Below are 16199 nucleotides of genomic sequence, written 5' to 3' on the forward strand. Positions count from 1 at the left end.
AGAGATTGGTGAGATGAGAGTGCTGGGATTGCTTGGGTTTTGAGCAATGTACTTTGTTGTGTTGCATTTTTGTTTATGCTTTATGATCGATTTATCGTTCTTGATTTACTGTGAGATCTTGTGAGAGGTTCTTGTATCTCTCATTGTAATTGATTATGTAAATCTCTTGTGTACATAGATTGATTAGGGTTGATGCCCTGCCGTGAGTATGATTTTTTTATCCGAACAAGTACATGTTATCTTCGACTTTCTAATTTCTGTTTGTGTTGTGTTTGCATTCGTATTTTGTTTTTTCATTTTTGTTCGATCATTTCTGGATCTTGGTATTGCTGTAGCTTGATTGTGTAATTTATTTCACGAGATATTAACACTATTGTCTTAAAATCTCATTTCAAACAAAAAATTTTAGATTTTAAGTAATTTTTTATACACCTAATTCACTCTCTCGAGTGTATGGTGTCATATTTGTACAAACCTAAGGATTGTTTTGCAACAACAGTAGATTTGCTATTAATCCAACTTTCTTATGTTTTCAATTTGGTTCAAAAGGTATTGCCTAATGGTTCCACGTTTTATATTTGCGCAGATGATTTCAATGAGTAGGATGTTCTTTGCACTTTTATTTTATGTACACAAATGAATGGAATGTTCTTCGCATATTTTTGAAATGATTGTTCTTTTGTCGTCTCTTGTATTTGTATCTTTGATTTTATAAGGAGAGATAAATTTGTAAGATGTGTTTTGAAGAGATTAGAGTTCGAATTTATGACTCACCAAAATGATATCTTTAGAGTTCATTTTTTACCATTCAAGCTATCTTTGGAGACAATTCATACATATTCTTACCTCGTGAGGATAACGAGGAAGGAGGAGGAATTATTATTTTTTATGGTGTAATGAGAACGAACACAAAGGCCATCTGCTGAACTCCTTTGCTATATTGCATTCCAGAGAAGTCCAAGACTTTAGTAACTATTTGCTTTTGCTTATATCGAGCTAATATGGAAAACAAACACCTTCTTTGATGCTGCTTGTAATAGTGCTTCAATCCTTGTAGATGTAGAGGTTTAGACCCTGATCTCTCTTACTTGTTTTTAATTTTTAGTAGTGAAAATGTATTTATTTTTATATTTTAAAAAATATATATTTAAAAAAAAAACTCAAAATAACAAAAATATGATTTTACCTATTTTCATCACTCACGTTTAAAATTTGTAAAATAAAAAAAACGTTACAGACAAAAAGAATATATTTTTAATAATTTCAAAACAGATATTTAAAATATAAAAATAAATTCAAAATTCAAAACAAATATTATAAACATAACAACCCTTAAGTACTAAAATTGCTTCTGCTCCTTATGATATCTTCACTGCATTATGCAGTTTAATTTGATTGAGTCCAAGCTTTTTTTTTCAAGTTGTTTGGGTGAGTTTTAAGGGTAATTGTGAATACTGGATGGGCCAATGTAGCTATTTCACCAATGCATATGTGCTAGTTGCTTTGTAATGGAAAGGCAAATAGAAAAAAATTGAATTTGCTTAGAAAAATCACGTTTTATTTTTAAAGATTTCTTAATTTTTTGGTTCCAAAAATAAAAACAAATAAAGATAAAAATAAATAATCAAATTTACCCAATTAGAAAAAGTGAGAATTAGAGAGTTATTTTCTTCTTATTTTTCTTTTACATTATCTGATATTATTCTCCTAAAGTTCAAAAGAGAATTTGTTCCTATTCAAAAGAGAATTTACGCAATCGGTGCCGCCGTCGATTCACAACTCAGCGAGAACAGAGATGGAGCTTCCCATCTCAGGTCAGCTGTTGAGCTCTTCTTCTTCATCGTCTTTTTCATCTAAGTTCCCGGAAACTAGGGTTGGTATTTCAAAGGCCGCTCTCCTCCCATTTCTCTCCCGCAAACAACCACTCTTCTCTCCGTATCTCGGTCACGGCCTTAGTCCAATTGGTCGTCATCTAACGACAATCCCTCGTGCCTCCATCGGCGAAACCAACGGCTCTCCGGTAACATCCTCTCCAACTAACACCGGTAATTTGCCTAACCTCGTTTTTCTTCAGGGTCGGTTCCGGTGTGACGGTTTTCAGAATCATTTATTCGATTCGATTCGATTTCCGCAGGTGGTCGAATCGGAGAGGTGAAGCGGGTCACGAAAGAGACCAATGTATCGGTGAGGATAAACTTGGATGGTTCGGGTGTAGCTGACTCCTCTACTGGGATCCCGTTTCTTGACCATATGTTGGATGTTAGTGTCTACCTCTCTCGATTACTTCAACTTTCGTTTTCTGTAGTTCTCTTTGTTCTGAGGAAAGTTTTTTCTCCTTTCTTTTTTCTCTTATCGGGCAGAATGCGAGTGGATGTGTATGTCAAATTTGTGCCAAACTAGAATTAAACAACCTATTATGATAAGCGGGAATTATGTTCCTTCGGTTGCTGAGCCTGAAAGGGTGTAGGGATAGGAGAAAAATAGTAATTCGAATCGTATATGATATAGGCACCAATTCTCAGTGCGTGCGAGAACAAAGAAGAACCTTGAATAATAAAGTTTGTCCAAGGATTATGGTTTAGGTTGGTAGATTTTCCGCATTTGGTTTGTGGAACCAAAACAATGCATCTTTAGATTTTCAGTTTTATCTCTGCCTTCTTTCCCTTTCCTTTGTTTTCAAGGCATACTTCTGTCTATTTTGAATCTGATGGGATGCTCCTTTTTTTGGGGTCTCTTATCAGCAACTTGCGTCACATGGATTATTTGATGTGCATGTGAAGGCTACTGGTGACACTCATATTGATGATCATCATACAAATGAAGATGTTGCCCTTGCAATTGGAACGGTAACTTACAGTTTTTTTGTTTTTTTTATTAGATAATTACAGTTTATTAATTGCCCTTACTGCAATTCCATATGATTCAATTCAGGAATACCCATTTTCTTACTTATAGAACTTTATGTTCATATGCTTTGTAGAAAACAACATACTAGTCCACTCCCGTCGGCTGTAACTTATTATTATTACCATCTTTTTTTACTCACAGAATACTTTTCATAAAAAATAACCCAGCATACAAGATCTCCTTCATTGAGAGATCTAAGGAATGTTAGACATGGTAATATTATCATCTCATGTGAGAGGTTATTTATATGGTTCTTAATTTGTGAGTCAAGTCCTGGTCAAGCACTGTTTATTGCTGCTTCTGACCCATCATTTTCTAAGACATAAATAAAAAAACAAGTTAAAGAGGTATGAATGGGGCTGTTATGCGCTTATTCCATCAAATATCTAATGTATGCTATCTTGCACCACTAACTTTATTATTTTACAGACATATTCAAGGGTTTGGGTCTTGAACTTAAATGCACCATTTCATGCAGGCTCTGCTGCAGGCACTTGGTGACAGAAAAGGAATTAACCGATTTGGTGACTTCTCAGCTCCACTAGATGAAGCACTAATTCATGTTTCATTGGTATGTTCCCAGCACGTTTCACTTGGCTGCCAAAGTGCTTCAGTAAATGCTTAAGGACATGCTGAGGCACTTGAATATAACAAAGGGTCAAAGAGACAAATCTCCTCTTCTTTACATGTTATGTTACTTCTTTGGAGGCTCTTCTGAAAAAGTCACTGCATTTTTCAATGGAGAAATGACTACTTATATCATGTGGAAAAGTGAATATTGATGACATATCTAGTTAATTTTCCCCAGTGTCAGAATATATGCTATAACAATCAATATTACTAATTCTTCACTCTATCAGCTGGTAAACTCCAACGCATGTGGCTATGGCCACAAAACAGGATAGGGAGGTTCTTTTCCTTCTTGGATAAAATCTAGGTCTGTTTCAGTTATCTCGGAGAGTTCCACATAATTTTGGTATTCTAATTAGTGGGTTTTCTTGAGATAGTCATGCCTTGTGGAAGGCACTTCTGTATTTGAGCTTATTGGAATATGTAATTCTGACTCTGAGTTGGATTTACTTGGTCAACCAAGGCTTATGGTGTAGCATATTCTAGAACTCAAAATCTTGTGCATACATCCACTGGAAGTAGAAAGTATGGTGGGTCTTATCACGCAAATGCACAAATAAGTCTCAGAACCTTTCAGTAAATTCGCATATGATATTATATTGATGTGGGACCAATTTAATGCACCGTAAGATAAAGGATAAATAATGTTTGATTTGTTAATTTTTTTTTTGTAAAATGTAATTTTTTTAAATTCTTTGCAGTAGACACTAATGTTACCTTAATCAATGTTGGATATTTAGTTTACCTAGACGGCAGGGGTAATGGGTTATATTTATAAGAATCAAGAGAATAACATATTTTAGAACTCAAAAGATTGAAAAGCATGTCAATTTTATGTTCTTTCTTTTAACTTTTTAGATATAGTACGCATAAACTTCTGCCTACAAAAGCGTTATACTAACAAGAGCATTTGGATTAGTCTCTGCTTTCCCAGACACCTTTTACAAGCCTTGAGAAAACTGGCATACATATAGCACAGTTACATATAGCAAACGCAACTAGCATTCATTGAACAGTCAAGGTCTGCTTATGAATTGAATTAAGGAGGTAGTTTTTTCATCATAACCTGATGGCAAAAATACATATACATAGCCTAAACCTGGGTGGATTTGATTAGGAACTGTCAACCAATTCCAAGACTCTTCATGGGGACGGATGGATGGACTATGCCATAGTGATTTTATCTTTTACCTTAATGAAATGATATTATGGGCTCTACCTGCATTTGTTATCTTACTAAAAACTTGTCTTTTGAACAGGATTTATCTGGAAGGCCACATCTAGGTTATGATTTACGCATACCTACTGAGAGAGTTGGAATTTATGACACACAGGTAGCTTATTGCGTTGTATATTTCATTGTCTATTATTTGTCCCTCTCTTCTCGTCTACATTTTTAAATAAACCTCTTCATACATCCCACATTCTATTGGATTGTATTGCATTCTTTTCAACATGGTCTGCTATCTAATTTCTAGTTTTAGGAAATAGCAATTTTTTTTTCCCATTGGCTTCAAAAATCATTCCCATCCAAAAACAAAAGTTACAAGAAACCAATGGCGTTCGCATAGTTTTTATTGTTTTGGTTCCATAAAAAACAACAAAACAAAGAAAAAGAGAACATGAACCTATCCAAGTGTTTGAGCAATGCAAAAAAAGATCATCTTAAAGGTGTGGTAATATCAGGTTAGCCTGTGACTGATAATCTCCCATCCTGCCCTACCCTACTTGTGATGAGTCTGGGGAATAGTTTGGGATAGCATCTATAAGTTTTTATAAGTAATAAAGTTTAAAGTAAAAGGTGCCAAGGGGCACGGCTTAATAAATAAAGATAGAAGATGAGTTTACCATATACTTCAAGCACTGAACATGTTCTATGGCAAATTAGGACTATGTATCACTGTTTCAATTTTAGCTACGTCAGACTGTTCCTGCTGCTTTCTCTAGAGCTCTTTAATGAATTCAATTTGAAGTGGACTTTTTGTGCACAGCTGGTGGAGCACTTCTTCCAATCTTTGGTTAATACATCTGGTATGACACTTCATATTAGTCAGGTGATAGTACTCAAAACCTCTTATGTCTGTTTCCATGAAATTTTCTTTTATATATATTAGACAATACATTCATTCAAGGTTTCTTCCTTTGGGAAGAAACTCTTTCCTTAAACCACAAAATGTAATGGCATCTTGTCTTCATGTTCGCAGAATGCTACACAATCTTGTTCTTGTTTCTTTTAACCCTTTTTCTAGGTTCAATGAAGTATATTCACACTGATTTCTTTCAATCTGATCTGAATACTTTAGTCTAATATCTTGGCTCTTATAATTATGCCATAAGTTAATATTGGCAATTTTGTGAACAACAGCTTGCCGGAAAAAATTCTCACCATATAATTGAGGCAACCTTTAAAGCTTTCGCTAGAGCATTACGTCAAGCAACAGAATATGACTTGCGCCGTCGTGGGACTATTCCAAGGTTTGATGTCATTTTCTCAAGGGAATTGCTTGTTATTGAGCGCCTAGAGGCCCACACAAATGTGAAAAACCATCTAGTTCAATACTTACTCATTCCCTTCTAATAGCCTCCACTTGGATTGTGCTGCAACTGTAGTAGCTTTGTTATTAATCCAGTTTCTTTATGTTATCAATTTGCTTCTTAAGGTATTGCCTAATGGTTTCAAGTTTTATTTTTGCACGGATGATCTCAATGAGTGGGATGTTCTCTGCACTTGTAATTTATTTTACATTTTTTTAAATTGAAACTATATTAGAAGATATTGAAAATCCTCGTTGACACCAATCCTCTATTAATATGGAGTATGTAGGATGTGCATCACATATATAACTTAAATAACTCTGCCTGTCTGCAGCTCAAAAGGGGTTCTCTCACGTTCTTGATACATTTAAAGGTCATCAAGCCGGAGGTGAATCAGGTAGGCATGAAAATCTTCCCTTTTTTCAATTTTTGACATATACAAGTTGAAGCTTTGCTCTCAAGGTTTCCCATATTTGCAGCTGCAGTTCATCCAGGCACAGTTATTGTAATAAAGCCAAATTTGTTCAGATGTTTGGGGCAGTGAAACCTGGACATAGCCAGATGCTTGTGTATTTGATCATTTTACTCTGAAGCAATTAAAGCAATGTTATTTATATCCTTAACAATATAGCATACTTCAAATTGTTGCAGATATATAGTGCTCCTCATTTGCTAGCCTCAGGCCTGCGCCTGCCATTCTTGAAATTCCTTATCTAGAAACCAATGGCCAACTACGGCTTCATGAGGTTTTGTTACATTTGTTGAAACTTGAGGCTTGAGCCAGCATCACTCCGCACTTCCATTGGGTTACATGTTCTCTCTTAGAACAACATTAATAATTGAGCTGAATATCAATGGAAGCTAGCTGATTTCTTTTATGTTTCTCTTCGCAACCTTATTGTTTGCATTTTCTTAAAGTAACAGCCCCTTCCTCCAAACAGAAGGCACTTTGTTCTGTGTGTAGTGCCTATGCTTGGCTTTGGACGCCATAACAGAAAAACTCAACTTTTATTGAGAGGGGGTAATTTAAATTACAAGAAATCGGATGCAAATTAACTATCTGTAACTCTACCAGTGAACTTCATTCATCTGATATATGTTACAAAAATAAGCTCAATAATGGTCTCACACTCTCATGTTACAAAAATTCTTCTGCTGTCTTTAGGTCATTTAGAATTTCAGATTTAACCACCTCTGGAAGTGGTGCAGATGGACCTGCCTTGGAGTAGAAGCTGGCCAGAGATCTGATTGCTTTCTCAAGCATAACGTACGACTCCTGCAAGTGAACATAAACATGTCATCGTCCACGTCAAAGATCATTATATGATTTCTGTCTTCCCCCCCTTTGGTTCTTAGACATATCTTCAATACTCATCACAACTAATGAAGGAAAAGGGTTCAATGCTCTATCAGAATCTCAAAACATGTAACAAAATCCCCGAAATGATTCTAATTTTTCAAATTAGTTTGAATCCATACAAACTATCAAAGAAGGTTACCTCATTGATTACTGGCTTTTGTCCCCTCCAACCACTTAGATATTCGCGGATTGACTCCTTTGCTGCATCTGCAGTCCGTCTAAATTTGGTAACATCCTTGGGGTCTTCCTTGAGTGATTCACGCAGTGTCTTCACCACCTCTCTTGCCGATTTCAAGTAAGCTTTTGGCAACACTTTCCCGGATTTAGTTTTCTCATTAGGATCAAACAATGACTTTACGGCTCCAAGGACACCCTCGTCCATGTCCTCCTCATCCCCGGCCCCAGCCACGGCCCCAGCCCGAGCAAACAAACGTAGTTGACCATAGTTGAAGGCAGAAGTCATCAAGACAGTACCACATGCTAAAACGTGGCGCCGGAGAGATGATGTCTCTTGAGAGCAAGGTAATGCAACATTATTACACCTGAATTGCAGTTTATCTATTGCATTAACTATGGCATAGTCCATCCATCCTTCTCCATCAAGAGTCTTGGGATTGGTTGGCAGTTCCTAATCAAACCCATCCAGATTTAGGCTATGTACATGTTTTTTTGCCATCAGGTTATGATAAAAAAACCACCTCCTTAATTCAATTCATAAGCAGAGCTTGACAGTTCAAGGAATGCTAGTTACATTTGCTACACGTAACTGTGCTATATGTATGCCAGTTTTCTCAAGGCTTGTAAAAAGTGTGTGGGAAAGCAGAGTTAATATACCTGAAAGACTAATCCAAATGCTCTTGTTAGTATAACGCTTTTGTAGGCAGAGGTTTAGATGTACTATATCTAAAAAGTTACAGAAAGAATGTAAATTGACATGCTTTTCAATCTTCAAGTTCTAAAATGTGTTATTCTCCGTGTACTTATAAATATAACCCATTACCCCTGTTGTCTGGATAAAATAAATATCCAACATGAATTTAAGGTAACATTAGTGTCTATTGCAAAGAATTTTAATAAAATGACATCATTCAATTCTTTTTTTAGCAAATCAAACATTATTCATCCTTTATCTTACGGTGCATTAAATTGGCCCCACATCAATATAATATTGATAGGATACTGAAAATGGAGAGAAATACAACTGGAAAATTAAGCAAATGAAAAGGAAAGTGGACTTTCGAGAGGTCCACACTCTCCCAATATCGTCACTAAAATATTCCCCCCTTCTACTCTATTTGCTTCTCTATTTATAGGAATCTGTTGCCCTCACATGCCTCTCCCCCCCCCCCCTCTTTGCTCTTCCCATTCTATCCCTTAATTAAATTTGTTAGTCTGCACATGCACCAATTGGCCTTCTTCTATTTCAATTCCTATTATGTCCTTATTGTTTTGGTCTTTGGTAGCAGAATGTTATGGGCTGCCTATCAATACTCCCCCCACGGAACTCACCTTGTCCTCAATTCTACCCCTTAACTGAATTTGTTAGTCTACACATGCACCAATTGGCCTTCTCCTATTTCAATTCCTATTCTATTCTTATTGTTTAGGTCTTTGGTAGCAGAATGTTATGGGCTGCCTATCAATACTCCCCCCACAGAACTCACCTTGTCCTCAAGGTGAAAAACAAGGAACTGTTGTAGGGTTCCCAGGTGGTCCAAGACCCACTTGGGCTTGGAGTATGTGAATCTTGTCTTCAATTCGCTAGGCTGTCTCCACGTTTTGCAATAGACCCAATGGCTGTAACACCCTAACTTCTGCCATGATTTTTGGGTTCAACCTATTAACAAATGTGCCCTCCAATATGGCCACTGAAACTTCTCCCACCAGGGCTGCCAAGTCTCAAAAAGGAGGCAGTATTCCCGCATGGAGTCATCCTGCCTGAGGGCCAAAAGCCTCTCCTCCATTGATCCCTCCTGTGAAGATCAAAATCATTTACTTAGGTGGATCTTCAAATCCTCCCAATTTCGAACTCCCTTTCGTCGAGTCTCCCATTGAAACCACGCCAAAGCCCTTACTTCGAAACATAGAGCAGCCGATTCGATTTTCTCCTCCTCGGACAACTGATTGATAGAGAAATATCTTTTGGCTCGAAAAATCCATTCATCTAGATTTTCCCCTTCAAAATTTGGCATCTCCAGCCTTCTTTCCCGCACTTCTGACTGCCAATTCCACCCTCGAACTCCCTACCCATTTCAATTCTAGGTAATCCCTCGAAATTCTGGGTAAATTCCGAAGGTCTATCTCCCTCATTCGCTTTGCTCTTCCTCTCCCGTTCTTGATCCTCTCACTTCGTCCTCAAGTATGCGAATTGGTCCAGCATGATTGCTACATTCCTTTCCATCGATTGCACCTCCCTTCTTATGGTGTCGACTCCCTTCTGCATCCTCTCCATCTTCCCCTCTAACTCCCCAACTCTATTTGACAAATTTACCATTGGGATTGTTAGCTGGTTTCTCAGAGAATTGAGCCCTTGACTTCTAGAAACATGCTGCCCTTCCACCATCATGACTTGCTTGGACGAGGCACCCACCCCCTCATGATGGTGAGAATACATGGGGGCTCCTCCATTATCAACCCACCCCATGTGAAATCTCTAAGAAACTGGGCTGAGAATCAAACCAGCTTCCCAAACAACATGGACCGTTGATGGCGCCCCAATCATTGGTAAGATGCTCTCCTTGGATGTCTCTGGATTGACAGTCCTCGGCATTTTAAACGGATTGATCGTCGGCTACCCTTCTACCTCGCCAGTGAACTCCCCAACACCACAAAATTTTACCTTCATCGTCTATGGTGGAGTTAGGCCTACTACATAATTTAGCGACAATTCTACCATCTCACCCTCCTTAATCATGTCCTCCAACTCGTCCGACTTCTCCACCGTGCCTTCCTGCGTGGATCCTAAGTGATTCCTCAGCAGCCCTTTTAGCTCTTCACAACTTCTCACTCTTCGTCTCCGTTGCTCCCACTGAAACCATGAAAGTACAGCACCCTCCAAACACAATACTGATGTGTCCATCTTCTCTTCGTCAGTCAGCCCATTCACTGCAAAGTATCTATCGACTCGAAATATCAAGTTGTCAAGTTCTTCACCTTCAAAGAGCGGCATCTCCAACCGTCGCCCTCGGATCTTCGACCGCCAACCCCTCTCGGACTCCCCAGCTTCAGCTCGCCGCACTCCTATTTCCAGCGTCGCCTCGGAATCCTGAATGAATTCCGGAGGCTGGCCCCCCAACTTCTCCTCGTTCTTCCTCTCCCGTTCCTGCTCTTCCCACCTCGTTCTCATCCAAGCGAACTATTCCAGCAAGCTCGCTACCTTCTTCTCCACCAATTAAACCTCACTCCTCATGGCATCAACTCCCTGTTGCATGCCTTCCATCCTCCCTTCCAATTCACCTACTCGGTCCGTCAGGTTGACCATTAGGATCGATGATGCTCTGATACCAATTTGATAGGATACTGAAAATGGAAAGAAATACATCTGAAAAATTAAGCAAATGAAAAGGAAAGTGGACTTTCGAGAGGTCCACACTCTCCCAATATCCTCACTAAAATATTCCCCCTTTCTACTCTATTTGCTTCTCTATTTATAGGAATCTATTGCCCTCACATGCCATGCCCCCCCCCCCCCCCCCCGGCTCTTCCCATTCTACCCCTTAACTAAATTTGTTAGTCTGCACATGCACCGATTGGCCTTCTCCTATTTCAATTCCTATTTTGTCCTTATTGCTTAGGTCTTTGGTAGCAGAATGTTATGGCCTGCCTATCAAATATCATATGCGAATTTATTGAAAGGTTTTGAGACTTATTTGTGCATTTGCGTGATAAGACCCACCATACTTTCCAGTGGATGCATGCACAAGATTTTGGGTTCTAGAATATGCTACACCATAAACCTTGGTTGACCAAGTAAATCCAACTTAATTAGAATTATATAGTGTTATTAAAAGCTCAAGGCACACTAAGGCACAAAAGGAAATTGGAGCCTGAGACGCAAGGCGAGACGCGCGCCTGATAGAACTAGGCATATGCTTACTAAAAAAAAAGAAAAATATATATCCTACTTGAAAAATAAGGTATAAAATAAGTCATAACTCCTAATGACATATTTACAAGTATGTTATCAAGGAAATTAAAAAATTCAACATATACTAATGAAAAGAATAATAAAAAATGCCAAAAGATATAATCTAAAAGTCTTTAAATCAACTTAAATTAAATCTTAAAAAAAATTATAGGTCTTAAATCTTAATCAAGATTAACTAATTATACATTTTAAATAATTTAAAAATTATCCTCATCATCAAGATCAAACATTTCTATATTTTCATCATTAGAAACATCATCTCTAATATTTTCTTCCACATCATCTACTCCTCTTGTTAGATGATTTCTATGGTTTAGAAGTGTGATGATAGTTTCATACATTTTTTTGGCAGGTAATATACTAGACTTGAATTTGCATTTTTCTTTGTTTTGGTGACTTAATGTTGCATTTTGTTATTGCATGCCTTGAATTTGTTCAATTCTCCCTATCCATCTTCATCTAGTTCAAATTCAATTGGAGCATTTGATGTAGTAGCATTTTTACTTATTGTCAAATTTATGGTTGAAGCAATAAATTTAAACCCTAAATAGTAAAAAATTAAATAAAGCAACAAACAGTAAAATAGAAACCTTGAACAATAGCTAAAAAGCCTAAGGTGCGTGCCTTTGCCTAAGGCGCGCCTTGTCGCACCTTTTGGTCTACACCCGCCTGGAATGCTTTCAGGCACCCAGGATGCGCCTTGCACCTAGGCGCGTCTTTAATAACACTGGAATTACATAATCCAATAAGCTCAATTACAAAAGTGCCTTCCACAAGGCATGACTACCTCAAGCAAACCCACTAATTAGAATACCAAAATTATGCGAAACTCTCCAAGATAACTGAAGCAGACCTAGATTTTATCCAAGAAGGAAAAGAACCTCCCTATCTTGTTTTGTGGCCATAGCCACATGCGTTGGAGTTTACCAGCTGAGAGAGTGAAGAATTAGTAATATTGATTGTTATAGCATATATTCTGACACTGGGGAAAATTAACTAGATATGTCATCAATATTCACTTTTCCACATGATATAAGACCATAAGTGGTCATTTCTCCATTGAAAAATGCAGTAACTTTTTCAGAAGAGCTTCCAAAGATGTAACAACTATAACATAACATGTAAAGAAGAGGAGATTTGTCTCTTTGACTCTTTGTTATATTGAAGTGCCTCAGCATGTCCTTGAGCATTTACTGAAGCACTTTGGCAGCCAAGTGAAACATGCTGGGAACATACCAATGAAACATGAATTAGTGCTTCATCAAGTAGAGCTGAGAAGTCACCAAGGTGGTTAATTCCTTTTCCGTAGAAAACTGTGTACAACAAATAGAGGCAGTTAGGTAGTTAGACAAACTATAGGGACAAATTTTTATTCATTATACATTTATTTATTTTCTAAGTGACAGTTTTTTCTGTATGTAATTGCCACCATATGAGCATTTATTATTTGTATATAAATTTGTCCAATCCAAATAATAAAGTGAGGAGTTTTTCTATATAAAATCAACATGGTATCAAAGCATTTCTAATTAGAAAATTCCTCCATCGTCCCAATGATGTCCTTCACCACATCAGTCTCTTCTTCTTCCTCTCAAGTACCCGTTGTTCCTAGTTCTAATTGACATTCGGTTATGATGTTCATAAGTGATAGAGGAAAAGATGATTATCTTAACGGTGAAGCCCCTAAACCAAATTCGACATATTCGAAGTATAAGACATGGAAGGCAAAAAAACAATATGGTAATGGCTTGTCAATTCCATGACTAATGAAGTCCGAGTAATTTTCATCCTCCACAAGATGGCACAAGAGAATGCCACAAAGGAGAAGTATTCTAACCCTGGAGACACCTCAAATTGGAGTAAATTTTACCCTCCTTGGGACGACACAAGAAATCTAGGATGCCGCAAAGGAGAAATATTTCGATACTAAAGACACAACAAAGGCATGTCAAGGAGACCTCTCAAACACCCAATATTTTAGTCATAAAATATTAGTAGCAACTCGACATGTTTAAAGTGACTTAAATAGACAGACACCTTATAAAAAGAAAAATTAAAGGTGGATTTCCTACATACTAAGAATCTATCGGAGACTACCTATCAAAGGCTCAATTTGAAGATGTAAATACCCAAGCTGAGCTTCTTTAATATTTATAGCCCAACTTGAAAGGGCGTGTAGAAAACCATGTACAAGAAATAGAGACAATTAGATAGTTAGGAAAACTATAAGGACAACTTTTCATTTATTATACATTTATATATTTTCTAAGTGGCAGTTTTTTTTGTGTGTAACTGCCACCATATGAGCAGTTACCATCTGTGTACAAATTTGTCCAATCCAAATAATAAAGTAAGGAGTTTTTCTGTCTAAAATCAACATTTTCTATCACCAAGTGCCTGCAGCAGAGCTTGCATGAAATGGTGAATTTAAGTTCAAGACCTAAACTCATGGATATGTCAATAAAATAATAAAGATAGTGGTGCAAGATAGCATACATTAGATACTTGATGGAATAAGCGAAAAAACAGCACCATTCATACCTCTTTAACTTGTTTTTTTATTTATGTCTTAGAAAAAATGATGGGTCCGAAGCAGCAATAAAGAGTGCTTGATCGGGACTTGACTCACAAACTAAAAACCATAAAAATAACCTCTCATATGAGATGACAATATTACCACATCTTACATTCCTTAGATCTCTCAATGAAGGAGGTCTTGTATACTGGGTTCTTTTTTTATGAAAAGTATTATATGAGTAAAAAAAGATGGCAATAATAATAAGTTACAGTCCACAGGAGTGGACTAGTATGTTGTTTTCTACAAAGCATATGGCCATAAAGTTCTATGCGTAAGAAAATGAGTATTCCTGAATTGAATCGTATGGAATTGCAGTAGGAGCAATTAATAAACTGTAAGTTACCGTTCCGATTGCAAGGGCAGTATCTTCATTTGTATGATGATCATCAATATGAGTGTCACCAGTAGCCTTCACATGCACATCAAATAATCCATGTGATGCAAGTTGCTGATAAGAGACCCCAAAAAAGGAGCATCACATCAGATTCAAAATAGACAAAAGTATGGAGTAAGGAAGAGCAAAGATATACCATTTTCTACCATTTATTTGCCTTGAAAACAAAGGAAAGGGGAAGAAGGCAAAGATAAAACTGAAAATCTAAAGATGCATTGTTTTGTTCCACAAACCAAATGCGTAAAATCTACCAACCTAAACCATAATCCTTGGACAAACTTTGCTCATTCAAGGTTCTTCTTTGTTCTCGCATGCACTGAGAATTGGTGCCTATATCATATATGATTCGAATTACTATTTTTCTCCTAGTCCTACACCCTTTCAGGCTCAGCAACCGAAGGAACATAATTCCCGCTTATCATAGTAGGCTGTTTAGTTCTAGTTTGGCACAAATTTGACATACACGTCCACTCGCATTCTTCCCAATAAGAGAAAAAGAAAGCAGAAAAAACTTTCCTCAGAACAAAGAGAACTACAGAAAACGAAAATTGGAAGTAATCAAGAGAGGTAGACACTAACATCCAACATATGGTCAAGAAACGGGATCCCAGTAGAGGAGTCAGCTACACCCGAACCATCCAAGTTTATCCTCACCGACACATTGGTCTCTTTCGTGACCCTCTTCACCTCTCCGATTCGACCACCTGCGGAAATCAAATCGAATAAATGATTCTGAAAACCGTCACATCGGAACCGACCCTGAAGAAAAACGAGGTTAGGCAATTTACCGGTGTTAGTTGGAGAGGATGTTACCGGAGAGCCGTTTGTTTCGCCGATGGAGGCACGAGGGAGTGCCGTTAGATGACAATGAATTGGACTAAGGCCTTGGCGGAGATACGGAGAGAAGAGTGGTTGTTTGTGGGAGAGAAATGGGAAGAGAGTGGCCTTTGAAATACCAACCCTAGTTTCAGGGAACTTAGATGAAAAAGACGATGAATAAGAAGAGCTCAGCAGCTGAGCTGAGATGGGAAGCTCCATCTCTGTTCTCGTTGAGTTGTGAATCGACGGCGGCACCGATTGCACCGAGCAACCGGGCGGCAAGGGGGAACGATGATAAGGGAACGGTCAGGGAGATAGAGACTAGGGCAACCTCCGAATCAGGAGTTAATATTATTATGCTCATTAGTGACGAATTTTTTCGTTTCTAACTCGTTTCTGACATTATTCTAATTTTACGGTATAAATATAAAATATTTTTAAAATTATAAAAATAATCTGAATTTTTTTTATACGTTTTAATGTCGAAACATGCCTATGAAACATTTTCATAGGAGGAGAGAAAGTGGTATTTGAAAAGAGAGAAATTTAAGAAAATTTAAATCAAGATGAGTAACCATCACATTAGGAACAGTATGACATGATTTATGTTAGAAAAAATTACGTAATTTTTTTCTTCTTTTTTTTTTTTTTTCATAATTTTGTGTAATTTCTAAAAAAAAATACAAGTTAAACTTTAAAAAGGAATACCAAAAAATGTAAAAGAAAAAAAAATGCCTTTATTCTCACTTTCTCCTCTCCGGATAATTTGGTTGTTTACTTATTTATTTATTTAATTTTTATTTATCTTTGTTTTCAGAACCAAAAAATT

At 37.2% G+C, this 16199-nt stretch overlaps 2 protein-coding genes across 4 annotated transcripts; one reads left to right on the top strand and one right to left on the bottom strand.

Moving 5' to 3' along the window:
- Positions 1 to 1724: 1724 nt before the first annotated feature.
- LOC127800184 (imidazoleglycerol-phosphate dehydratase 1, chloroplastic-like) lies at positions 1725 to 6950 on the top strand. 3 transcript variants are annotated; one of them, XM_052334648.1, is made up of 9 exons: positions 1725 to 2045; positions 2135 to 2259; positions 2742 to 2846; positions 3386 to 3478; positions 4797 to 4871; positions 5529 to 5591; positions 5903 to 6012; positions 6407 to 6469; positions 6558 to 6950. In XM_052334648.1, exons 1-8 carry the CDS (start codon positions 1796 to 1798, stop codon positions 6432 to 6434), a joined length of 849 nt encoding a protein of 282 aa, XP_052190608.1. In that variant the 5' UTR covers positions 1725 to 1795; the 3' UTR covers positions 6435 to 6469; positions 6558 to 6950. The 3 variants fall into 3 exon arrangements, with proteins under 3 accessions (XP_052190608.1, XP_052190609.1, XP_052190607.1); XM_052334649.1 differs by having other exon boundaries at positions 6724 to 6950; XM_052334647.1 differs by having other exon boundaries at positions 1726 to 2045; positions 6552 to 6950.
- Positions 6951 to 7066: 116 nt separating this feature from the next.
- On the bottom strand, positions 7067 to 15729 carry LOC127800183 (uncharacterized). The gene is made up of 5 exons (XM_052334646.1): positions 15340 to 15729; positions 15131 to 15255; positions 14501 to 14605; positions 7572 to 8060; positions 7067 to 7348 (listed from the first exon to the last, which is right to left on the bottom strand). The coding sequence occupies exons 1-5, from the start codon at positions 15587 to 15589 to the stop codon at positions 7211 to 7213; spliced, it is 1107 nt and encodes a 368-aa protein (XP_052190606.1). The 5' UTR covers positions 15590 to 15729; the 3' UTR covers positions 7067 to 7210.
- Positions 15730 to 16199: the final 470 nt, after the last annotated feature.

This window comes from Diospyros lotus, chromosome 4 (genome assembly GCF_014633365.1).
Source record: "Diospyros lotus cultivar Yz01 chromosome 4, ASM1463336v1, whole genome shotgun sequence".
NCBI classification, from domain to species: domain Eukaryota; kingdom Viridiplantae; phylum Streptophyta; class Magnoliopsida; order Ericales; family Ebenaceae; genus Diospyros; species Diospyros lotus.